This window comes from Aquarana catesbeiana, linkage group LG05 (assembly GCF_042186555.1).
Source record: "Aquarana catesbeiana isolate 2022-GZ linkage group LG05, ASM4218655v1, whole genome shotgun sequence".
Taxonomy (NCBI): Eukaryota; Metazoa; Chordata; class Amphibia; order Anura; family Ranidae; genus Aquarana; species Aquarana catesbeiana.
In genome coordinates this window covers 583,705,420-583,733,087 of record NC_133328.1, presented here as the reverse complement: position 1 = coordinate 583,733,087, position 27,668 = coordinate 583,705,420, and the positions used below count along the sequence as shown (strand labels likewise).

The following is a 27,668-nucleotide window of genomic DNA, read 5'->3' as shown; positions in this document are numbered from 1 at the left end:
TAACCTCTTTGAGGCAAGTGGAAATGCCTATGTATTAGCATAAAAACAGAATAGTAAATAGTGTGATTTATTAGGTCAGTCGAATATGATAGGTAGATCATGTATTGCTAATCCCAACCTAATTTGAGCATTACTCTATATCAGGATCAAGGTATTTAAGGGAAGAGAACACATTCTTAAAGCGTAAGTATAACCAAAAGCCTTCTTTTCTCTATGCAAAATAAAAAAAAATGTTTTGTCCTGTACAGGGCTTTAAAAAAGGAACTTGCTTGAAAATACAAGGCACACTTATTAAGCTACCCCCAACTTGCGCCGCAAACAAAAAATGCAAGCTTAAAGCAAAAAAAAAGAAAAAAATCCACCATACACCCTGGCCTCCAAACAGGCTTGCCTAGGTAAGAATGATGTCACTGGGTCTTCTCATGGCCTCTTGGAAAAGCAAGTGTCCCAAAAACGTAATCTTGCATAGTGCTGGGGTATTTTTTTGCAAGATTTAGGATCCTCAACATTCCCAATGACATCACCATCAGCTAGGCAAAGGTGCTGAAAATTAGGGTATAGAGTTAGTTTTACGTGTTTATTTTGTTTGGACTTTTTTTTTTAAATGATCTGTGCTTAAATTTAGAGCTTTTTATTTAGGGGTGGCGGATAGATAATAAGTGGACTTGCATTTCCATAGACATTTTCATTGGGAATTTTTCTGTTGGATGACAGAGTTAGAGTTCCAAACTGTTTTGGAACAGCTGGCGACCCCAATAATTGGCCTTTTTACTGAAGGTAAAAACAACAATATATGGAATTTTAATGCAAAGGATCACCAAGAGGAAAAAAAAAAAGCACGCTAAATTGCTTCCACAGCAAATGATTCAGACACACAGCATGTGCAGAAGCACCACACACCATTAAAAGAATACAAAGATATACCTTGGTTCTCTTAGATGCTGGTCAAATGATTGACTGAACCTGGTGCGAGGTAGTGTGAGATAATGACTGCAGCCATGACAGAAAACAAGAACAGTGAGATGTTGAATTGGCTGGGAAATGCAGGTTACCAAGAGCAACATACATCATATAAACAATGCGGGTCCTTGGGGAACAGACTGAAGGGTGCAATTCTATTTCAATTCAAAACTAATCTCGCACTGCAGCATTATGGCCTAAATGTAGTTATGGAAACAAGCACGCTTTTCATGAAACACAATATATTATTCTTTTGAAATCCTAAACCATAGGCAGAGGACAAAAAGATGGCTTCTTTTCTAGGTTTTCATTGTAACCATGCATACCAATGATAATCTGAGGTTTTTAAATTAAATGAGAACTTCAGGACCATGCAGGAGCAAAGCAACACATTTGCTTCATACCCCCTACCCCAGCAGCCCATACTCACCTTCCTTTCACTCCATTCAGTTGCCGGGAGTGTACCCACAGGTATGGAGGAGCATGTGACAGTGCCGAGCCAATCCCCAAGCATTAGCACTGTCATTGGGTAGAGTCTATAGCCCTGAGTAAGCTATGACTTGGGTGATTTGTAGCTTGCCCAGGGTGGTTTCTTCTGCTGCTGGCAGAGGATGCGAGACAAGGGCATTAAGGGCAAGTTCACACCACATGCAGTCCAGTGCATTTTTTTCTGCTTAAAAAAAGGTCTAGACAGTAGGTTATATGGTTTCCAATGGCATAGTTCACACCAGTGCTGCAAGTTCCAGGGCATTCCAGTTCCTGAAAAAAACATGCTGCATTTTTTCTGCACTGGACTGTACTGGAATGCAGAAAAATGCATCAAAAATGCACAAGAATGCATCAAAAATGCACCGGACCCCAGTACAGTGCAAAAAAAAAAAAACTGGAAAAAAAGAAGAAAAAAGCATATTGAATGCCTCCAGAAACTAATCAAAAACGTATAAAAAATGTGCATGCAGAAACACGTCTGTAAAGGATCTGGAGTGCGTTTTTTGGTGTGAACGGCCCTAAAGAGAACTTGTTGATTTAGATTTTATCAAAAAAAAAGCACACATTCATTTTAAGTCAACCATGAAATATATAAACCCCCCCTCCAAAAAAAATGGAACACTAAGAGCCCCTTCATACATAAGAATTATTAATGCTCAGAGCATGCATTTCTGTGCGTTGCAGAAATCCATTTCTTTACCTTGTTTAGAAGTTTGGGTGCTATTTAGAATGTAACACACATATACTTTATCATACACTGTTGTGTATTGCGCACAGGGGTGTGAGGAGCCCTAAGGGGCCATTTGCCTGTCTTTTTTTAAAAACCTGTGTATTTTAGTACAAATATTTGTGCTGTGCATGTCTCCATCCCTTCTCTTCTCTATCTTTGTGATAGACGGCGTCAATGAACAGGGCCAAACCAACCTGCTTTAAGTCAATATTTGTATGTTAGGCATCCTCGGGTTTGGGGGCTCCTTTTGCATCCTTGTTTTCATCCCTCATTTAAAGAGGAAGTAAATCCTGATGGGTTTTACTTCCTCTTTGTTTCCCTGCAAAGGTAAAGCATAATGCGCTACTATGCATCGCATAGTAGCCCATTATGTGACACTTACCTGCAGGAGAAGCCCGTGATGTCCCCGTCTTCCTCGCTAGTAGCGAGCGTCCATTCTTCACCCCTCTTCCTTTCGGGGCCGCGAACTCCGGCTCTGTGACTGGCCGGAGCCGCGTGACGTCACTCCCGCGCATGCGCGCGGGAGCCACCTTTAATGGCATGACCTGAGCTAGAAACTGCACAGTGTGCCTCTTTCTAACTCCGGCGCATGCGCAGAAGAAATCACCCTACGGCGATTTGCAAATATCTCCTAGACCGTGCAGGTCTGGGAGATATTTCAAGCACCTACAGGTAAGCCTTAATCTAGACTTAAATCAATACGTGATCTCGCGCAGTGATCTCATACCCTGGGATCCCTACTCTAGCTAAAGTAGTGTTTGGAAAGGGTACATAAAATAAGTGATAATAAATAGTGACGTGAAAATAAAATTGTTTTGCATAAGTGCATAAGTATAAAAACATTCTATAGTAAACTCTTAGGTGGTAAACGTAATAAGCAACTGATGACAAAGCTAGTGCTAACTGATGACAAATAAATGCTGGCGCAAAGCTAGTGCTAACAGACACATCAGTACATGTACTCTGGTATATAGTAAAAATTCTAGTCCATAATAGATAAAGAGATATAGTCCTTAGCGATGGGTAAACTATAACAGAAAGCCCAAAATAGGAATGTGATATGAATCCAATGTAAGGTTCCTTAATAAAGTACTAAGGTGGTGTTGCCCTTCTGAACTTTCTGTAAGTATGGTCTCACAGAACTCTCACCTCAAAGCTGTGGTGTCATAGCTGTTATGAGTAATAATCCATGGATGTTGTCACCGCTGTCGGTCAGTGCTGCTGGTCATGGATCTCACCTCTAGGATCGCCTGCTGTGACTTCTAAAATAGCTCCAGCATAATCAGCTCGGTATTGGGGGTGAAGAAGGGAGCGAAAAAGAGGGGGCTCCACAGTCCTTTAATACAGTGGTCATCAACCCTGCCCTGAGAACAGGGTTGATGACCACTGTATTAAAGGACTGTGGAGCCCCCTCTTTTTCTCTTAAAGTTTCAATCCACCAAAATTCATGTATATACATATACATATTGCAAAGTAACACCTGCATGGCCTATGGTCTCACAATCCCTGTCAAGGTAAATTATATATATATATATATATATATATATATATATATATATATATACACACACATATATATTATATATATATATTGCACAAACATCTGCACATAATTGTATGATACACAGCATCTGATAGCTCTACGCATTTTGTGGCTTTGAGCCACTCTTCAGGAGAAAGAGTGTTATGTATCTGAAATGGGAAATATGTTATCTAGGTATTAGGTAATCTAGCTTGTATCAATATGGGGGAGGATGGAATAACCCCCTACCCTAAATATCACTTACAAATGTATGTGCTCTTGATGATGGGATGTCAGGGACCGTGAGCCACCTGAGGACAACAGTAACGGCAGCTGAGGAGGCATATTCAGTGGCGGCAACCATCACAGATAACACCTGGGCAGATATAGGCACACAGAGCACTCCTAGTGTGAAAGTAGGAAGAATGGTTGGGTCAACCAAGTGAAACCAATGTGAAGGCTATGTGAATAAAACATTGATAAATAATATGACAATGGAAGCTGTGCTTGTGATGAGAACAGTATGTCCAAAGGTGGGAGCTAGTGACGATTGGGGCTGAGCAAGAATGGAGGTAGGTGAAACAGTGTGAAAAAGGTTACCACCAAGACACCTGGAAAGCAGGAGTAGGTGGGGGGACAGAGGGAGAGGGTGACTTGTGAAAATCCAATACTGATGTTCTCAGATGGCTCACGGTCCCTGACACAACACCATTGAGTGCACATATATTTGTAAGTAATATTTAGGGGGGTGTTTTTATTCCATCCTCTCCCATAAGCTAGATTACTTAGATAACTTATTTCCTATTACAGATACATCACGTGCTTGCTCCTGAAGAGTGTCTCAAAGCCACGAAACACGTAGAACTATCAAATGCCGTGTATCATACAATTATGTGCAGATTTTTGTGCAAAAAAAAAAAAAAAATAATAATATATATATATCTATAGATATATATATCTATATATATAGATATATAGATATCTATATATATATATTTTATCTTTATTTACCTTGACAGGGATTAGTGAGGCCATAGGCCAGGGGTAGGCAACCTTGGCACTCCAGCTGTGGTGAAACTACAAATCCCATCAAGCTTCTGCCTCTAGGAGTCATGACTGTGATTGTTAGGGACTTGCAAGGTCTCATGGGACTTGTAGTTTGAAAACAGCTGGTGGGCCGAGGTTGCCTACCCCTGCCATAGGCCATGCAGGTGTTACTTTGCAATATGTGTATGTATATACATGCGTTTTGGTGGATTTTGAAATGTTATCATGCCAAAAATTTTTTTACAACAATGCCATTACTATTTATAACTGTTTTAGAAGTTACTTTAGAAGTGTGTATTTCTATGTATAGGAAATATTTGACGTGTGTATTTCTGTGTTTATGAAATATTAAACTTCTTAATACCTTTCATTCTACTCAATTGCAACCATGTGCTTCATATAAAATCCCACCTCCTTGCTCCTTCTCTCTTACAGGGTAACAATGCATGAAAAAACTGATAGACAGGGACAGACTGTTGTCACCCTGTAACAGAAAGTGCCTGAATATGGGTGTTTATGGCAGGATCACCAGTAAGGAAAGCTGCAAAATTAAAAATACAGAAAATTACCGTGTAAATTACACTAAAGTAGAAGCCCAGTCAAATACTACTATCTAAGCTAAAACCTGCTCCCACCTTCATTCTAAGCCCTATACTAACTACTGTATATACTCGAGTATAAGCTGATTTTTCAGCAAATTTTTTCGTGCTGAAATGCCCCCCTCGGCTTATAATCGAGTCAAGCACTTTTCTGCAGCAGAGAATGACATTTTCCGAACCGAATTTGGGGCCCCGTATCTCGGGGCCACTTGGTACTAGGAACCCCAAATTTGGTGTGCAAACCCAGTGGAACTGGGTATGCCGTAAAGTCCGGTCGTGTGTACGCGGCATTAGGGTGACCAGCTCCCAGTGCTGGCTTCAGTGTAGAAGTGGAACAGCCAACAACGGATGCCCCATAGTAAGCCTATGGGTGATGTCACCTCCCAAGCACTGCAGCCATTGTCCGCGATCTCTCCATTCCACTGAAGCCAGCCACCGGGGCGATAATATGACCGGATCTGAGCGCCTTCAGGATAGGTAAGTATAGATACACAAAAGTATTAGGACGCCTGCCTTTACATGCACATGAACTTTAATGGCATCCCAGTCTTAGTCTGTAGGGTTCAATATTGAGTTGGCCCACCCTTTGCAGCTATAACAGCTTCCACTGTTTTAGGTAGGCTGTCCACAATGTTTATGAGTGTGTGTACGGGAATGTTTGACCATTCTTCCAGAAGCGCATTTGTGAGGTCAGGCACTGATGTGGACGAGAAGGCCTGGCTCACAGTCTCTGCTCTAATTCATCTCAAAGGTGTTCTATCGGTTGAGGCCAGTCAAGTTCCTCTATCCCAAACTCGTTCATCCATGTCTTTATGGACCTTACTTTGTGCACTGGTCTAAATCATTTGGTGGAGGGGGAGTTATAGTGTGAAGTTGTTTTTCAGGGGATTGGGCTTGGCCCTTTAGTTCCAGGAAAGGGAACTCTTAAGGCATCAGCATACCAAGACATTTTGGACATTTTTTTGCTCCCAACATTGTAGGAACAGTTTGGTGTGGCCCCTTTCTGTTCCAGCATGAGTGCGCATCAGTACACGAACCAGCATCCATAAAGACATGGATAAAAGAAAAAAAAAAAAAAAAAACACAGAAATGCGCCTGTGAGTGCAATGTTTAATGTACAACAACATGTAGTTTAAAACCCTTACATATAAGTAAGGGAAGGTATGCTCATCTAGGGCTGAAACCCACAGTCATCAGCGTCTCCTAAGTAAGAGAAGTACCCGCCGCGGTGACCACGGTGAAGCAGGAAGGAAGCCAGCAAGTCCTGTGTTCTTCCGGGTATGCCTGATGGAATTAGCTAGGATAGGCATGTGACTTTACCGGGGTGAGGGGAGAACCACAACGCGTTTCAGAGCATGTGCAAAGCTTGTACGGAGCATGCATGCTTGTACGGAGCATGCATCCTTTCTCAAGTGTAACAAGGAAGAGAGAGGGGCAAGTTTAAATGCTCTGCACAAAGAAGTTTAGTTTGCTAATTAACAGGATGAACACAGGATTGCTAATTAATGGAATGAAATTACGAAGATATGTAATTAAACATGCTTAACAGACATGTTGATAACTATTTGGAAATAGGGATAAAAAAGAAATAAATAAAAATTTATCGGCTCGGGTGCAGGCATAGCAACCAAGAGAAACAGGTAGTGAAGCCTTCAGGCTTCACAGCTGGTGTCCTTCTGTGCATGCGCGAATCGCGCTGCCCTTTCTTAATGGCCTCATCATCTTCTGGGACAGAAGGCAGCGGGGAGAAGGAGGGGCTGATGATGACGTACCTTGCTGCAGCGAGGTAGGACGGAAGTCCTGCAGGAAAACAAAAAAAAGGTACAAAACAGCAAAAAAAAAAAAGAATATCCAAAAACGAGGGGGGGGGGGGTGTGCTCAATTGATTAAGACCTAGTTTCAATTCAGCCTGGAACTCCACTTTAATGAAAAAAGCTTTGCTCTATGTTACCTGGAACTTAGCTACTAGTTTTTCCACATTATTATAAATTAGAGCCGGTGTTCTTACTCTTCTGAAATTCAGCGCTGTTGGTGTCCAGCATTTCTTACGTTTTAATTACTTTTATCCACAAATTACATTTCTATAGAGTCTTTTTTCTTTGAGCTGAAAAGTGTCTGCGGTGGGAATTTTAAATGAGCTAAGGAACTTTAATTAGTGTCTAAAAAGAGTGAAACTATTACTATGAATGCACTGTGTCTATCCATCCATATCAGGTTAAAGTGTGGATCACATCTCCTTTTGTGAAGTGAAGCGATCTAAAAACACTTTGAACAGTGGAGAACGCCCCCTGGTTCTGGAATCTCGTGAGACATAGCGAGATTACAGTACCAGAAATTCACTGAAACACTTGAGGTGTCCTTTTATTAAGCATTTTATTAAGCATTATCATTAGCATTAACATTATCACTGCTCTGTACACAGACAGTCCCAGGAGACCGCCCGCCTCATTAATAAAATAATAAGTCCCCCTACATAATATATATATATATATATATATATATATATATATATATATATATATACACAGTGAAACCTCGGATTGCGAGTAACGCAGTATATGAGCGTTTCGCAATATGAGCTATTTTAAAAAAAAAAAGCCTGACTCGATTTACGAGCATTGCCTTGCAAGCAAGATTCAAGCTGCTGGGGTGGCCAGAGGTGCGGGGGTGCCGGTGACGCTCGGAGACGCTAGGAGACACTCCGTTCCCGAGTATCTCAGAGTGTCTCCGGCACCCCCGCACCTCTGGCCACATGCGGTACTGCATACACAAGCAGTGACTGTGGAACCAATTATCTGAGTTTGCATTGATGCTTAGAGGAAACTTATGGGTGCTTTGGATTACAAGCATGCTTCTGGAACAGATTATGCTCATAATCCAAAGTACTACTGTATATATATATATATATATATATATATATATATATATATATATATATATAAAACACATAAACATGACATGTTTACTGTCTTGGGGGGTCTGATCGAGGAAGAATGAAGTCAGTAATCTTCCTTCTTCCCCCTCAGTTCCCCCTGGGATTCTGTTTTCACTCCCTGATTCACCACCTCTGAGCTATTGGGTGCTATTGGGTTGAGGGCAGGCCAGTCAAGGTCCTTCACTCCAAACTTGCTAATCCATGTCTTTATGGACCTTGCTTTGTGCACTGGTCCAAATCAATTAGGTGGAGGGGGGATTAAGGTGTGGATGTGAAGTTGTTTTTCAGGGGTTGGGCTTTGCCCCTTAGTTCCAGTGAAGGGAACTCTTAAAGTGTCAGCATAACAAGATATTTTGGACAATTTCATGCTCTCTCCTTTGTGGAAACAGTTTGGGGATTGCCCCTTCCTATTTCCACATGACTGCGCACCAGTGCACAAAAGACATGGATGAGCGAGTTTGGGGTGGAGGAACTTGACTGGCCTACATAGAGTCCTGACCTTAACCCGATAGAACACCTTTGGGATAAATTAGAATCCTACAGACTGGGATGCCATTAACCACTTCTCGCCAGGAGGGCATACATGGACATCCTCCCATGTAAGTGGTTATACCAGGATGATACCTAAACCTACGGCATCATCTAGGTATCAATGTTTTCAGCCAGCAATTCTCTTCAAGGCAGAAGTGATCTGAGTGGCTAATTAGCCACTCAATCACTTCTGCGGGTGGCGGTCCTCCCAGGCTCTCCGGTCACATCGTGGAGGCCGGGAGTGATGCGGCCTGCGACGATGGTTGCCCTGTACAGAGCGAGAGAAACCGACATCATACCCCTCTCTTTGTAACCCTGAAAACCGAGAGCAACGAACAGTTTGTCACTTCCGGGTTCCTCCCCTTTATTTACCTGGCCAGCAATGGCCAGGTAAGCAGCCGATCAGAACGATCTGTGTTTGGTCGGCTACATGGGAGGCCAGAGGAGAGGTTTGGGATTTAATAGACCCCACATCTCTCCATAAAGACGACTCTAAACTGGTAACCTGTAAAGTGTCACCTATGGAGAATTTTAAGCACCGTAGTTTGCCGCCATTCCACAGGCAGATCCAATTTTAAAGTGTGAGATGTTAGGTATCTATGTACTCAGCATAACATCATCTTTCAAATTATGCAAAAAATTGGGCTAACTTTAGTGTTTTTTTTTTGTTTTTTTTTTAAATTCATGAAAGTGTTTTTTTTTTTAAATACTGCGTATGAAAAATATAAAAAATTTGCGCAAATACCATGTGACATAAAAAACTGCAACACCCACCATTTTATTCTATTGGGTCTTAAAAAAACAAAACAAATAAATATATATATATTCCAAGTAATTTTCTAGCAAAAAAAAGTAGATTTTTACATATAGGAGCAAAGTGTCAGAAATGGCCTGGATGGCAAGTACCGTAGTTAACGTTCATGTGTATGTAAAGGCAGGCATCCTAATACTTTTGAAAATACAGTGTATGTATACATATATATATAGTATATATTACTATAATATAATATATATAATATAATATAAAATATATTACTGTGTTATCTTAAGTACTTTTTGCAAGTAGGAACCAGCCCTTTAACTTTTTACAAGCTCTTGAACCATTAGGCATTTCTTCACTGTGATTGGCTTACACAGTGGTCACGTGATCAAGAGTCTGTTCTACCAGCTCCCAATTGTAAACAGTGACAGTGGGGCCACAGTGCTGGGGGTGAGTGCGCTCCCAACACAAAACAGGGACACTGGTTGTATGCATGTATGTATGTATATGTATGTTGTATGCACAGCAGTAAAGCCCACCGCTATGTTGCCACATTTATGCGTATAGCCAGCAGTTATTGCTGAAAAAACAGGCCCATAGCAGAAATGTAAAAATGACTCAGGTTCGTAGTGGGTGTACAGGTGTGAGAGCTGAACTGGTTTAATGATAAAGCAACACACCAGAAGCTCAGATTCACTCAATGCAGATGAGGAAACGCAGTGTGTGTGTACCAAATCTAACAGCTAAACATGGCAGCCACTCAAACCGACTTTTAACTAGCACAGCCAAGGTGTACAGTCTGCTGTTACATTAGCAAGATCCCTCTTGACACTGGTAGCTGGATAAAGCAAACATACTGTATTCCCCAACAAGGCTACATGGCTATGGCCTGCCTTAAAATACCTACAAGAAATGATACCACTAATAGTAACACTTAATGGAAAGTCCATTGTAGTTCTGGTAGCAGGCAGAATAGTCATACTCTAGTGATGTCTGCAAGACACTATAGGAAGTACAATTAAATTAAATGTAGCTTTAATCATATTATCCCAAACTTTGGGGAAAATAATATAATACATATAAGTATACATATTATATTAGTACATATTAATATATATACGGTTTATATATTACCGGTATATTATAGTATTGAATATTTTTTCTCCTACATCGGTCAAACTTTGCAGAGGGCTTTTAAAAAGTTTATCAAAACCCCAAATTCTTTTAAAATAAAATAATAGTATTATAAGTTGACATGCCATCGCACAGCACATCAGCATGTACAGATTGCAATCTGTTTCCGCAACACCCCCTGAAAAGAGCCATGCTTACTTATAAAAGCAACAGTTTAAGGCAGTATAGGACACTTAGCCCTGTGCCAACTGCCTACTTCAAACTGTAGACTTGTGCACAAAGCCGAAAATCAATAGAGTGGTGGAGTGCTGTGAAGTAAACAAGATTTGCATGTTAATGTGATATTAAAGTCTCCTTTTTCTTTTTTTTAAATAACAAACATATTATACTTACCTGCTCTGTGCAAGGGTTTTGCACAGAGAAGCTCAGATCCTTTTTTTCTCGGGTCCCTCACCGGCGCTCCTTGCTCCTCCCTCCTGACCCCACAACAAGCAGCTTGCTGTGGGGGCACCCAAGCAGGCGCGCTCCCGACCCTCAGCTCAGTGTGTCCATTCACAAACTAAGCCACGGCACGCCCCTCCGTCTCCTGATTGGCTCACTGGCTGTGATTTTGCTACCAAAAGCCAATCGGGAGTGCAAGTTTCCAGAGAGGCAAGGCTCTCGTGGACATCGCTGGATCGAGAGGGGGCTCAGGTAAGTATTAGGTGGGCTGGTGCACACAGAAGGTTTTTTTACCTTCATACATAGAATGCATGGAGGTAAAAAAAACCTTGTGCCTTTTATAACCACTTTACTGCAATCAAAATGATAAAAATCTTCTCATGCTCACTAACCTACATTCTAAATGTGGGCCTTCCTTTAAGCGTCATAAATGGACTGCTGATCTTATCAAATGGAAAATGCCTGAAAAGCAATGGATCTTACACACCAAGACAGTTCCTTATCATTGTCACGTTGTCACTAAGGCAAAAATGAAAGGCCACTATCTTATTCCAGCATTTTTGCTGCCGCACACACTAAGGAAATTGTTTGAGGAGGTAGGTTTTAGGTAGGTTCCAGCAGGAAGCAGCTATTGGAATAAGATCATTGGAACTTATACACTGCTAGGTACTCTCGTCCAGCCCCTATGTGACAGTAGTTGGACTCCCAGGCAACTATCTTGGGAGAAAGACTGAGAGTCACATGCCCCCCATACCTAGATGTAATGTTTATTTCATCTCATCCCTTCAGGTAGCTGAACTGTATAGAGGAGGAGCAAACAGAAGGTAAGTGTGTGCAGGTATACATAAGGTAAGGGGGAGTTGCAGGCATTTAAGTGATGCACTGTAAAGAGTATCACAAATATTATTACCTTGCCTTTTGAAAAGAATGGCTCTGGCTAACGCCCACATTGCACCTAATGTATTCCAATATTTGGTCTGTCTGTTGTATTGAAAATTAACCTGTTCTGCAGGAACTTGCAAGAAAGAATATCCCATCTTACAGGAAAAACACAAATAAACACACATCTGTAGGGGGATACCTCAAAAAAAAAAAAAAAAAAAAGGATACAAATTCTGTGCAGCCCACATGAGCCAATTATAATTCTCTATTTTCTAACCTGCATATGGAAGCTATGATCTGGGTGTTATACCTGCAATACCTGATTCATTTACCAAATTAAACATAGGTAGACATTTTGCGTGCAGACTATAACACACTCCATGAATTCACTGTCAATATCATCACAGAGGTATTTTAAGAACATAACAGTTCCATTCTAAGCAAAATTGAATAGTCCTAGCTGCTAAATCATGAAGACTGTACCCTGGATTGTACCCTGACACACAAAAAAAAAATCTTAGTAATATCCTTATGAACAGTACTAACAGCTCTGGTACAAGAGTTATATACAGCACCAATAAAACTAAGCTATGCTTACACTGGGTGACCTCACTTTCAGTTTTTCTCTTTCTTAAAGGGTAAGTCCATCCAAAGCTGATATTTCAATTATAGGCAGATACTAGTGAGATAAACCACTCTCTTTTCGTATCTCTCAAGTAACCTGGCCATGAGACCTCAGCAACGTTGCTCCAGGCTCTGTCCACCTGTCACAGTCATTGCAGAGGAATCTCTCTCTGCATTATTTTTTTTTAATTATTTTATTTAGATTAGAGACATCACAATATTAGCAGTAAAACTCGCTGGTGCAGAAAAAGCATTCTATCTCCCTCTCCCACCGATATTCAGATCAGCAAGACAGCCTTGAGCTCTTCAACAAGCTTTTGTCATTCTAGGCTACCCTCTTCATTTTTTTTTCAACATTCCATGCCACTTGTCTAAATCACGTTTATTTTTGCAGCATCTTGTTTTTTTTCCTAAAGAACAGTCTGGCCGTTCATATTTCTCTTTAATAGTTTGATTGGGGTTTTATATCTTATACATAACCTTTTGAACTAGAGTATCAGGATTTCACTTTCAGTGGCCTATTTATAGACACTGAGAGGTTGTCAAGCGATCTTGAATTCTTATTATGCAGCTTTTGCAGGCCACTTTTCGCTTATTTCTAAAGATGAGTAAGATATGCCGACAAGGATAAAAAAAGTGAAAAGCTAATTTTCAAAAATTTTTTTTGCAAAACTTGAGATATAAAGTTCCAAGGTTTCAGAAACTGTGAAGCAAAACTTGAGTTGGGTCACATAAAAACAAGCAGAACAAAAAAAAAAAACCTCTACATTTGCAGTAGGCTGATAGCTCTGCATCTCCATCATTATAAAAAAAAATTAAATAAATGTAAAGCCAAAAATGTGTTTTTTGGACAGAATACAGCTCTAAAACCCTTGTCAGGTTTTTTTTTTTTTTTTTAATATTTTGTACATCTGTATCGCATTCAAGAGACTTTCCTTCACGTAGAAACTTCAGAAAGTGAGAGGAAATCATTCCAAAGTGAGGGTAATGCCCTCTTGGTTAACTGTCACTGCAACTAGTGTCCCTAATGAAAGATTCCCCTTCCAAAAAAAGTATCTTTAATAGGTAGCATAAACTGAAAAGTCATAGAAATCTGAAAAAAAAATAGTAAAGTTTTGACTTCTTCCCTTTAAAATATGGCCCTGGCTCATGTTTAAAAACTTCTCCGATTTGGATGACCTAACAATAGTCTACCACTGTTGGAAGCTACTGGAATAAAAGGGCAATGGCCCGTACGGGGATCAAGCCTGTGACCTTGGTTTTATCAACACTCTAACCAACTGATCTCAGTTGGTTAGAGCATGGTGCTAATAACGCCAAGGTCACAGGTTTGATCCCTGTATGGGCCATCGCCCTTTTATTCCAGTAGCTTCCAACAGCGGTATATTTCTATGGCCATCAGGCCTTCTCCTACCTTTTTTCAACCAACAATAAGTCAAAACTCCTACCAACACGTTAAAAAGGTCACTTCAATAAATCACCCCAACTAGCAAACATAATTGCTTCTAGAAGGAGAGGATATGTCTAGGACGTGGAAAAAGGGATAGGAACTCTGGTAGAGAGATTTCAACATTCAAAGGATATCTAAACCCAAGAACAAAAATGTTATATATTACAGCTTACCAGGTCTTAAATGTGGTGACTGCACTAGTATTATTTTTTTTAGGAAAACAGCATTTTCAGCAAGTACAGAAAAATTCCTGCTGATCTTGCTAAAATCACTTCCTGTAAGCTGAACTCACTATTCAACCAATGTTATCTTTCTTCCAAGCTATCCGCTATGAGCTACAAACTCACCCCTTTTGAAATGGATATGAAGAGAGGAGCATGTAGTCCAAATCAGGGGAGCAGCTTAGGGTGACAACGCCATTCCTCCAAAGATACAGTACAGTAAGTGAACGTTGTCGCCTTAGAAAAGAAAGTATCTTAGCCTCAGGATCACCAGTCAAAAAAAACCCAAAAAACTAATGTAATCACCACATTTAAGGACAGGTAAGCAAGATAATTTTTTGTTTTCGATTTAGAGCTTTGATTTCCAGAGATATGGCATGCCAGCATATGATTCACACAACCAGCATCCTATAAATGAAAAATCTGATTCTGATGGACCTTGTCCTTAACTTCTAACTCTCACTAAAATAGCACCTCCTGCCTATTCAATAGATTTGCTATGTGCTTTGCTTTAGTTACCTTTCTCTGTTTGGGGAGTAGTGGTTATCTAATACACGATGCCTTTCCACTCTGCCCATGAAATTGTACTGTGCAGGGCCAGATCTTGTCCCTCTTGGTCCCTGTTCCATACTCCTACTGAAAGAAAGGGAAGTTTGTCAGTTTCGGAGGAACATTTGCTATGCAGCTTGTTCTATAATACTCTTATTAAAACTGCGCAAGGTATCAAGCAATTAGTAGAAGACTGGCTACTTCTGTCCTAAAGGGCAATTAGAGACAGTGGAAGAGCAGCATTAGTTAAACGTTTAAATTAGCAATGGTTGATGGGAAAGAAGATGTTGGTAATCAGCCATGATGGTACAGCGTTATCCTTCTGTAAGATACTCATGGTTGTACCTGAACAACATCAGTCCAAGTGCAACATTTGTGCAATATACAGTGGCCATACAAAACAGAACATAAGCTGTAGGGGGCCACCCCATAGGGGCATATGGCTCATCTAGAACAATGATTAACAATGGTTATGTTTGCAACATCCAAGACTGTGGTATCGCCACACTGACCACAACTTTTAAATTTGTGAGATAACCCCTATACTGTCCAATTATCACAACAAATGCTCAGAATAGTTTACCGGATGAAAATACTGGCCTGGAAATATGGAACCTTAAGCACAGCATAGCAAAGATTCAGAAGGATGTGTGTTTTTTAAGCACATGTAAATGATGCAGTCCTTTGTATATAGCCACCCCACTGTCCACACCTAGGTCACAAGGTTGGAGCAGGACCCTTTACTGGAGGTAATGACAGAGCCAATGCCTTGATTTATCCAAGATGCAGAATTCTTCCCAAAAGACCTCTTCCCCCCAGTTTTGTTACTGAGTTTCCCTACAAAAGTCTAAAGTAGGCCGAACAATGCAAAACATTAGCATACACTCAGGACGTTTATCCAGCCTACCAGGTGTCACCAACAACCATACAACCACCTAAGAACCATTGAACAAACAGAACTGTCCCATGTGGCTTTATGATGGATTAAAAATAGGCCTACCAACTATTATTTGACAAAAAAAAAATGTAACCACAATATTCTACTGCAAATAGTCAAGAGTGAATTAGAATTATATTTCCAGTTAATTTTTTATGTAAGCTCGTTGCTTACACATGTCATTCAAGTATTTACCAAAAAGAAACCATTATCAAAAAGTAAAGCTGATACTTCAGTAATCAGGGATACAGATGGGTTGAATCAACCACTAGTTGCTCTACAGCTTACCATGGCAACTACAAGGTGGTCTTATAGTGTAGGTTCAGCCCAAAAAGTTATATGTTTTAGATAGAGTGGGGGAGGATTAGAGCCCCTGTCAGCTGGTTATTGCTATCTGGGGCTCCGTCAGAAAGATTTCCCCTTAAAAATAAGTTTGGGCTTAAAATACACTTTGACCTCCCTGCAACCATTTTATTTTTTTAAAGTGAGAGTAACCCTGCTACAGTAGGAGAATTGAGACTACAAGTTACGTATGAACCAACCTGGAAAGTCAGGTTCTGGTGCTAATTTACAATATGAGCCATTCCAAGTAAATAATTATAAAGTAAAACAATCTAAACCACAGCAACAACAGCAGTTAAAACTTTTTTTGACAAATTTGATATGCTAAAGCAAGAAAATGATCAACCCAACAAACAGAATCTATTAATAATATTATTATTTGTGTCCACTGACAATAGTGCAGTGAAAGGTGGCTACAGGGTGTTTTCATTAACGGGCATTAAAACTATTCACAAAACTGACTATTTCCCTGTCTTGCCTTTCAATATTAAATAAAAAACAAATAATTTGACTTCTTCCTAAGTGGTATATTAGAGAGAATAAAGCATCTGTGATGACCTCCCAATACTCACAATTCATCCCATACGCCAGGAATATCATATCATGCAAGAGAAAGACATGTTATTTACAATAAAAACATCATTCACAATAGCAGTGTGTATTTCTTTTAGTGCACCTGTGGTTTTTGCAGTATACACTATGCTGCGAATAAAGAGAAGAGGAGCCATTTTTGTTTTCAGTTATGAAGGTTTTATTGAGTTTTGAAACCATGATGTTAATTCTGCCCCATGTACAATTAACCTGTACTTGATGTAACTGTTACTAAGGCCCCTTTCACACTGGGGCGGTAGGGGGCGTCGGCGGTAAAACAGCGCTATATTTAGCGCTGTTTTACCGCGGTATTCGGCCGCTAGCGGTGCAGTTTTAACCCCCCGCTGGCGGCCGAAAAAGGGTTAAAACCCCTCGTATAGCGCGGCTATAGCCGCGGTATTACCGCGGTATAGCCACGCTGTCCCATTGATTTCAATGGGCAGGAGCGGTTTAGGAGCGGTGAATACACCGCTCCTTCACCGCTCCACAGAAGCGGCTGACAGGAGATTTTTTCTTCTCCTGCCAGCGCACTGCTTCAGTGTGAAAGCCCTCGGGCTTTCACACTGAACAAACAGCGGAGGCTGTTTAGGGGCGGTTTGCAGGCGCTATTTTTAGCGCAATAACGCCTGCAAACCGCCCCAGTGTGAAAGGGGTCTAAAGGTTGACTCTTTTGTGCCTGCATACAAGTTCAGCTCTCCTTTTAAAAGCCCCAGAAAACCTGAACTATGAGGTGTTCTATTAAGTAAATTTGGACCAGTTTTGTGGGCGTAACTCTGCCCCAGATGATCTTCTGTACTGCTGTAATGGCCCACCACTGTAATGGGTGGCCTCATTGGCCAACAGTGCCATAGAGGAGGCAGGAAAGTATGGAGCCAGGCTGGCAGCCATGAAAACTGCTAAAATTTTATACATGCCTATATATCAGACCTAAAAGGGGGCTATTTATGCAGGTAAGATGGACAGTGCAACTGGATCTAAATGAAGGTTCACCGGCAGCTTCAATCGGGGGGAGCACACATCCAGAAGAACTCAAGAAGTCGGTGGAAGACCTAACCTCCTATATCCTATCTTAAAGGGATTGTAAAGGCAGAAGGTTTTTTTATCTTAATGCACTCTATGCATTAAGATAAAAAACCTTCTGTGTACAGCAGCCTTCCCAGCACCCCCTAATACTTACCCTGAGCCTCATCTCTCTCCATTGATGTCCACGATTCCCTCAGCCATTCTTCTGATTGGCAGGGGCACAGCCATGGCGCAATTAGCTCCCGCGGCTGTCAATCAAAGTCAGTTAGCCAATCAGGAGAGAGAGAGAGAGGACGGGGCGGAAGGGCAGCTCTGTGTCTGAATGGACACACAGAGCTGCAGCTTGGCTCGGGTGCCCCATAGTAAGCTGCTGGGCTATGGGGGCACTTGTCAGGAGGGAGGGGCCAGGAGCAGCAAAGAGGCACTCGAGAAGAGGAGGATCCGGGCTGCTCTGTGCAAAACCAACTGCACAGAGGAGGTAAGTATAACATGTTTGTTATTGAAAAAAAAAAAAAAACAAGAGACTTTACAATCACATTAAGTTATATCACATTATGGTAAACAGACCCAGTCAATGTAGACTGTTACTATTTAATAAAGCCTACAACAATACATCTGCTTATCTGCCTGTATTATCTATTGTAGGTTGCAGGCGTGGTATGTTTCATTTATAGTGATGTTTATTTATAGTGATATTCTGAGACTCTGCAGTGATGATAGAACAGGTTACAGACACAAATCTGGAGGGGAAAATTTATGGTAATTACAGGTCATCACCATCTCTCCACCACTTTATCACTATTTCTGGAATTATATATGATGTCACACCTTTTTCTCTCATATCCTAGCCTCCTGCTGCATAGTAATATACAGAATGAAGGCACAGAGGGCAAAGGTAGGTCCTACTTATGACATATCCAAATGCAATAAAACCTTAATCACTGAATGAACCAAGTGTACTGTCCACCTCCTCCTTTATAGCAGTATGTCTACTTCTAAATTACAGGTGCTCATTAAACAAATTAGCTATGTGAAAAGTAGAATTTAGTATTGGTATTATTTTCTGCATTTAAAACAGAACAGTAAAACTCCAGCAGCAGAATCACCTTGCAGCAATGAGATGAGAAGGTTGTAATGGAAGTGCCAATGGTAAAAGGGCAATAACCCAAAAAGACATTTCTCACAGATAGAACAAAGAATTATTGCAAACTCACAAATAGGAAAGCCTTTTTTTTATTGCAAAATGTTAAAGCTGTACTCTGGGGAAAATGTAAAGCTACCCTTGCATTGGTGTTCAACCCCCCTCACCCTCTCCTTTATTTTGTATACCTTTCAAAAGCTGTTTTCTCCACCTTGGCCCTCATTTCCCCAGCGGCTGGCACTGTCCTCTTCCCTGTGACACTCCAGGTTGCGGGTGGGGCCCTCAGCGTCCTCAGTTACAATGCAGGACTGCTGTGTACAACCAACGTATGGAGTGCTAAAGAGGGAAGCTTTTGGGGACTGGTCTTACAGAGAGGAGGACGCCTGCGGAAGTGAGTAATAAGGCAGGTAAAACTGCATTTAAAGGTACCCTGGACAAACAGCAAGAATTTAACCCTTGCAGTGTAGGAGTAGGTAGTTTTGAATTCTTCCCAGAGATCAAAATTGGAATAAAAGGACTGTATTAGATATAAAACATTCTGTACCTTTGTGGAGGTGGAACACTCGGAGACCAGGATCTCGTCCTTCCTATACTATCTACATGGAGGGATCCTGTCCGGGAACAGTGATTGGATGACATGACTTGCTCTGGAACAGATAATGTTGAACTCTGCATGTCACGTCCATTGTGCCGGTAATCTGAGCAATAACAGAATACAATCAGAATATGTGAAACAAACAAGAAAGCTTCAGAAACCATCACTTGTCTTGTGTCCAACAGATGTGTGTGAATTTAAGTGGCATTTAATGGGCATTTTAAAGCCTTTACCAACCTTACCTCCCACCCCCCTCGAACCTATTCTGACAGTCTTCCCCACCCTACCAACTCTAACTGGTGAAGCCAGCACTACTCACCTAAGTCCCACATCCATGTTCCATATCGCTACTGGTTCTGGGGCAGGGGACTGCTAATCCAGCTCTGTGATGGCACCCTGAGACCACCAGTCCCCTACCACCCCTCCCTCCTTGTGATGACATCAGTCCTTTTCCCTTTCGTGAAAGGACCCTGCTGGTGGCTATCCAATAGGAAGTGTCCATGTCATGCAGGCACTGACGTGGACACTTAAAAGGGACCAAAAACAGAATCGGGGCTGCAGCATCGAACGCAAGTTAAAGTGGTTCTAAAGCCTCATTCAATGCATTAAGGTAAAAAACCCTTCTGTGTCACAGACTCCCCCCTCACCCCCCTTATATTTACCTGAGCCCCATCGCGACACAGCACTGTGGCTTTGTCCCTCCTCCCTGGGCAGATCAATAGCAGCGATAGCCATTGACTCCCGCTCCTTTATATCAACTCCAGCGATGAGGGAGTGGGGCCAAGTCCCGCTGTCTCTATCAATGGATACAGCGACGGGTCTTGGGAGCGAGCCCACACAAGTGCTCCCATAGGAATCAGCTTCCTATTGGTGGCACCAGCAAGACAGGAGGAGCCTGGAGCACCGGGACCCAAGAAGAGGAGAATCAGGGCCACTCAGTGCAATTCTATTGCAAAGAGCAAGTAAGTACAGACATGTTAGTTATTAAAAAAAAAAAGAAATTCCTTTACAACCACTTTAGGCTAAGTAAAAATGGACAATTAGATGTTTTTGTTTCAGCAATCACATAGAGGGGGGTGGGTGACATTGATCCCAAAGTAGGGCTTCAAAGTGGACTTGAACTCAAAAAGTGAAGATCTGCTGTGTTATAAGCAACATATGCACTGCCCTAAAGTGATCGTAAAGTCTCGTTTAAAAAAACAAAAAAAACAAACATGTCATACTTACCTGCTCTGTGCAGCCCAGACCCTCCTCTTCTCGAGTCCCTCTTCTGTGCTCCTGGCCCCTCCCTCCTGTTGAGTTCCCCCACAGCAAGCAGCTTGCTATGGGGGCACCCGAACCGAGTCATAGCTCCCTGTTTCCATTCAGACACGGAGCTGTGACCCGGCCCCACCCATTTGCTCTACTGATTGGCTGATTAATTTTGACTGACAGCAGCAGGAGCCAATCACGCCACGCTGCTGTCTCAGCCAATGAGGAGGGGAGTCCTGGGCAGCTTACACACTCCTGCAACATCGCAGGATAAAGACGGGCTCAGGTAAGTATTAGGGAGGCTGCTGCACAAAGAAGGTTTTTTTACATTAATGCATAGAATGCATTAAGATTAAAAAACCTTCTGCCTATACAATCCCTTTAAAATATGCACCTTCTTGCCTGGAACTCCTCCGGAGGGATAACAGTTCACTACACGATATGTGAGGGTGCCTAGACACTCCTGTGCTTGCAGCCTCATAGCTGTATATCTGCAGTGAGAAAATCTAAGGTGCTGCTGCCTCAGACTGCCCATCTCAAAGGATATGGAGTGAGATTTGGTGATTTCACTACTGTGCTACTCACTGTTATCCTTTCTGGAGTCTCTGACACGAAGAAACAAAACCTTGCTTCTATCAAATGGTTGCCTCCACACAGAGACACAGAGCAGAACCAGTCGTGGTAAGTCAGTAATGGGAAAAGATCAACTGCAGGGAGACCACAGACAATACTGGTGACTAGTTCTTTGCCCTCTGCCTTTTTCCTGAGTTCGGTACCTCTCTAAAAGGAAATAATAATAGGTTTTTAAATTTGATTGCTCCTGCATCCACCCCAGCAGCATATACTCTCCCTCACCATTCCAATCAATTGCTGGAAAAGAGGAAAGAAAGCCCCATGTAAGCTCCAGACCTACAGAGCGTACCTAGGGTATAGAGTCCTTCCTGGGCTTCAAGTTACAGTGTTTGGCCAATCACAGGGCATCATTGCTGTCACCTGAGAGTTGTGAAGTGGGATACATGTTCACCTATACCCAAAACTGACAGATATGTCAGTTCAATCATGAGAACTGAATGGAGAGGGAGAGTAATACAAAAGGGTACATATATGCTGCTGGAGAAGATAGGGTGCTTAGTAAACCTTTAACACACAAAGGAACCATTCCTTTTTAAACTTTAGAAATTTATAAACTGATGTTTTCTATATTTTTTAATTTATATAAAATAAAAAATTCTTCACATATAAGCTGGGTGCTTCCATGATAGCCTCTGGGAAGCCTCTCTAGACCAATGTGGATGTTCCTTTTCTATTTTAATACAATAGCTGTAAGAAAGAGCAATCAGAGAGTACAGAAGTTGCATAGGACCACCTGCTTGGTGCAAATTCTCATATGCAGGATTTCATATTTTCCTGATTATAATAAATTTAGATGTGTCAAATTTAAATAAGTACTGAAAATCATAAATAAAACATAATAAAAACATATTGATTGCCTTCAGGACCATGCTTTTGGAATCTTACCTGATACAACCCCAACGCCATCATCGCAGTCATAGTCAGACACTTCACTGTCACTTATTCTCTTGGATCCTGCAAAGAATTCTCATTGAAAAAGCAGCTCTTGAAATTGTATTTCCTTCATTATTAAATAAACTAAGGTTATTAATAAAGAAAAGCAATTCAAAACTAAAAACTACAGCTGAAGGAGTATACTGCGGAGAGGGAAGAGCCTGAAAAGATTAGTAGGGTAGCAGTCCACACCTGTTATTGGAAATGGGGAAAAAACAACCGAGCGGAGACACTAAATCACAGCAAATTTAAATCACGCGGTATGTACAATAATGGGTAATATTTGAATAGAAATAACACAGAAGGATTATTAACAGCACACACTCAAACGAGTTATTGGAATAATAAATCACTTTCATTTTAATGTTATTATCACTATATATCACTTTCAACTGGCATTGCTTGATGAGAGATGGCAGCCCTACCTAAAGGCTTGTTTTACAATGCAGTGCACTGATGCTGTGCTAAATATCTTGTAATCAGAAATCAACTGTCTTACTGCTTTAAGAGTCTGTCCACCCCAAAGCCTTATTGCCTGAGTCATTTGCTGGCTTCTTAGAGCTTTTAGAGACTCAGGAAACTAGATATCTCCCATAGCTCCTGGCTTTCTTCCCACCCACCTTGGAATTAGTGCTGTTCTTGCCCACCTAACTGTGTTCCCACTCATCCTTGTTGCATTCTGAGTAACATAAAATAAATTAAAGATCCAATATCACGAGTGGTACCCACATGTAATGGCCAGCGGGTTTGTAGAAGACAAATCTCACCACTGGGTTCCCCAACTTTATTATGGCCACTATCCCTGAACAAGTGCACCAATAAGCAGTTCTGACTGTTCTGATCTGTATACTTGTTTTGGATTAATGACTAAAAAAATGACTCAGGAAAGGTTTACTTTAACGTACAACTATAGGTAAAACTTTTTTTTTTTAATTTTGCATAGAGTAAGGGAGGGTTATAACCCCTGTCAGATTTTTTTTGCTATCTGTGTTCCATTGCGGAGATTTCCCTTCACTTCCTGTCCCATAGACAAACAGGAAGTGAGAGGAAATCCATGCAAATTAGGGAATCCCTAGCTCACCAGAACTGGTGTCCCTATTGGAAGACTTCACGTCTATTACTTTTCCGGGGACAACCCAAAATTTGGGCTTTTCTTTTACTTTCACTTTCAATGATAATGGTAAACAGGACAAATATAGAGGCTGAATCTTCTTAACGGGGGCACAGACAGCAATAAAAACTGACAAGCGTTCTAATCTCTCTATCTAAAACTAAAAAGTTTACTAGTTTTACTTTAACTCATCGGCATCTAGCAAACACTGATATATGACACTTAGATAAATGTAAAGGTGAAGTGTGATTGAGTCTTATGGATGACAGTACTTTTCACAAAATAACTGCTCAAGTTCAAAAAAGAAAAAGTCTGCAAAAATAGTTTTTGCATTTACAATGAAACATTTTATTATTAAAAGATAACTTCAACAAAGTGACAATTAATTAAGGGGTGGAGTCCACAATATTAATGCTTGCTCACTCACTGCTTATTCTCATGATTATTGACCTTTACATTCGATTGATCTGACATCTATTTGAACTTCACATGCTCCAACTCAGAACCTGACTCTGTCAGCTGCCTCTAACTTTGGCCCCAAAATGTAACTGAATGACCTGTACCCAACATGTGGCTTGCTGTCTGTCTCTGCTACATCTTACTCTTTTACTACTGTGTCTGTCTAACTCCGGGGTCGGCATCCCGTCGATCATGGGCTACCTTGGGCATAACGAGAAGAGACCATTACGTCATTAATCAGCTCTATACGAGCCCCTGTACATCTTCCTGTTTTATGTAATCTATGGTGATGTATGCACCAATGTTTTTATTATGTATTAATAAACTTTATACTTTTTAGCCAATTCAAATACTTTGAGTTTACTTTTAAAGTCCCACTGTACCGGAGGGTACCTTTCCTTCATCTGTCGACCGCAGGTAGGTGACAAATAGACTGGGAACGGGTCTGCGCCACAACCCTGCTACTGCTAGTGCCGGTCCTTCTTTTTCCACTCCCAGCCTCCTCTGCCACGCCTTCGGTTCTTCTCTCTCCCTCCCCTTAAGCCTCCTCCGGTAATGTGAACAGCAGAGAAAGAGAGGCAGCATAGCCCAGGGCGTTGGAGGAGCTGGCAAAGTTAACCCACAGGTGATTGGTTGCTAGGTCCTAAGCAACCAATCACCAGCTTGTTTATATTAAAAGTCACTCTGCCATCTCCTGCTCCCGCCCCCTGTACAGAACTGTGCTGCTTCTCGGTCTCCTGTGTGCACAGGTAGGATGCAATGGGGGGGGGGGGAAGGGGGGGAAGAGGACACTAGAGTGTGTGTGAGGGAGGGGTGATGTGAAGGGGGCAGTGGACATCGCTACGGGCAGGGCCACCTCATAGTAGTTTCCTCTACCACCCTTCACTTTACCCCCCCCAATCCCCGCACTCTGAGTGCAATGCACTCCTGATCCCTGTCAGTGGCGGCCCGTCCATAGGGGCGCCGCCCCCCCTCCAGGCAGTCAAAAAAAAAAGTAAAAAAAAAAAAAAAAAAATTTTTAATACTGGCCCTTTAAATATAAAAAAATGACAAAGAAAAAGTCCTTAAGTGCACTGTGTTTGGACGCCGGACACAGTGCACTTATGGGAAGCGCCACGTCTGTGCAATCACAAGATTGCAGATGTGGCGCTGCATTTGCGGACGTTTAGCCCGCCTTGGGGCGCTTCCCGAATCGCCAAGTAGCATCCGCCCGGCGCTTGTACTACGGCCGGGCGGTTTGATTGACATCTCTGTTTGATGTCACTTCCTGTTTTCTCTGTCTCATTGCGCCCAAGAGACAGAGGAAACAGGAAGTATGAGGACTGCAGATTGACTCTCCGGACACTGGAATCTGGCTGGTGATCCCTCCATCCACACCAACAGCATGACAGAGGAGAGGACACAGAGAATGATGAGGATGGCTGGCCGGGGAAGGTAAGAAGTTTTTTTCAGCTGCTCTAATGACCTCCTTCCCTCCCCCACCCACCCCACTCAAATTAAAGCCTCCATTCAGTGACTGATCACCTAATGAGAATCCACCCCATCCCATAATGACAGCAACAAGTGCTTACAATCCGAGGTGTTGTCTCTGGCCAGGAGTGGGTGTCTGCAGCATGATGTCCTACACATGACTACACATATGTTTGGGCTGCTTTATGTGTATGTCATGTGTATGTCATGTGGAGGACATGTTATGTGTATGTCATGTGGAAGACATGTTATGTGTATGTCATGTGGAGGACATGTTATGTGTATGTCATGTGGAAGACATGTTATGTGTATGTCATGTGGAGGACATGTTATGTGTATGTCATGTGGAGGACATGTTATGTGTATGTCATGTGTATGTCATGTGGAGGACATGTTATGTGTATGTGGAGGACATGTTATGTGTATGTTATGTGTATGTCATGTTATGTGTATGTGGAGGACATGTTATGTGTATGTCATGTTATGTGTATGTTATGTGTATGTCATGTTATGTGTATGTGGAGGACATGTTATGTGTATGTCATGTTATGTGGAGGACATGTGGAGGACATGTTATGTGGAGGACATGTTATGTGGAGGACATGTGGAGGACATGTTATGTGTATGTCATGTGGAGGACATGTTATGTGTATGTCATGTGGAGGACATGTTATGTGTATGTCATGTTATGTGTATGTGGAGGACATGTTATGTGTATGTCATGTTATGTGTATGTCATGTTATGTGTATGTGGAGGACATGTTATGTGTATGTCATGTTATGTGGAGGACATGTGGAGGACATGTTATGTGGAGGACATGTTATGTGTATGTCAAGTGGAGGACATGTTATGTGTATGTCATGTGGAGGACATGTTATGTGTATGTCATGCGGAGGACATGTTATGTGTATGTCATGCGGAGGACATGTTATGTGTATGTCATGTGGAGGACATGTTATGTGTATGTCATGTGGAGGACATGTTATGTGTATGTCATGTGGAGGACATGTTATGTGTATGTCATGTGGAGGACATGTTATGTGTATGTCATGTGTATGTCATGTGGAGGACATGTTATGTGTATGTCATGTGGAGGGCATGTCATGTGTATGTCATGTGGAGGGCATGTCATGTGTATGTCATGTGGAGGGCATGTCATGTGTATGTCATGTGGAGGGCATGTCATGTGTATGTCATGTGGAGGGCATGTCATGTGTATGTCTTGTGAAGGGCATGTTATGTGTATGTCATGTTATGTGTAGAAGAACATGCTATGTACAACATGTAATTCATGGCATGTCCTACATAAGATGTTCTACACACAGCTGGTTGCTTTTTGTGTGACACAGGCTGCATGTAAGGAGCGACTCCGCTGGGGACACCCGATGGCATCTGGTGGCAGGCGACACACTCGGGGCTCCCACTGATTCTGCATTTTGGTGAGTTGAATGATTTCATTTTATATTACAATGTAATAATAGTAATAATGCGCTTCAATCATCCTGACACCATAACAACCATGGTGCCGGGATGATTGAAGTGCTAACACCAGGTGTTTGGAGTATCTTTATCTGCTGATTGTTAAACTTTCTAGAATACACATTTCTATTGTTGTGTAGGATCTGGGGCTGCTGTCCCTTCATTCCTCTCTCCCACTCCCTCCATCCCTCGTTCATCTCAGACGCTAACTACACCACCTTAGAGCCACGCCCACCACTTCGCTGAAACCACGCCCATTTTCACCAAGTGGGAGGGGTCAAAAAGGAAGGGCGGGGTCCAGCGCCCCCCCATCCTAAAACTTCACCAGCCGCCACTGATCCCTGTATTCTGAGCACAATGCACTCCTGATCCCTGCACTCTGAGCACAATGCACTCCTGATCCCTGCACTCTGAGCAAAAAGCATGCCTGATCCCTGGACTCTGAGCGCAACGCACTCCTGATCCCTGCATCTTGAGCATAACGCACTGCTGATCCCTGCGTTCTGAGCATAACGCACTCCTGATCCTTGCATTGTGAGCACAACATACTCCTTAACCCTGCATTCTGAGCGTAACACACTGCTAAACACTGCACTTTCTTGTAATCCTTTTTTTTGTGTTCACTGCGTTTGGGATCTATTTTGAGGTTAACAATGTGTCATCACCCGCAGTAGATCACAAAGGCAGTGCATTTTGAACACTATGCAGGAAAGAAGGGCACATTCAAAGTCCTGCATTTGTTCTCTTTTTTACTTTAACTATGCAGGAAACACACATGGAACATGCCTTTCTGGCATCTCGTTCTGGTGTGAACCAGCCCTAACAACA

The 27,668-nt window shown here is 41.9% G+C and overlaps 1 protein-coding gene across 49 annotated transcripts in view; it reads right to left on the bottom strand.

Annotated features, from left to right (window-relative positions):
* Positions 1 to 27,668, bottom strand: part of RIMS2 (regulating synaptic membrane exocytosis 2) — a 911,223-nt gene that overhangs the window by 264,011 nt on the left and 619,544 nt on the right. For 20 of the 49 annotated variants that reach the window (XM_073632100.1, XM_073632087.1, XM_073632103.1 and 17 more), the window contains 4 exons: positions 22,273 to 22,341; positions 19,453 to 19,606; positions 14,845 to 14,961; positions 925 to 990 (listed from right to left, as the gene is read on the bottom strand). In XM_073632100.1, the coding sequence (XP_073488201.1) occupies positions 925 to 990; positions 14,845 to 14,961; positions 19,453 to 19,606; positions 22,273 to 22,341 (406 nt within the window). The remainder of the gene's footprint in view (positions 1 to 924; positions 991 to 14,844; positions 14,962 to 19,452; positions 19,607 to 22,272; positions 22,342 to 27,668) is intronic. The other 29 variants (XM_073632105.1, XM_073632115.1, XM_073632109.1 and 26 more) reach the window with 7 other exon arrangements.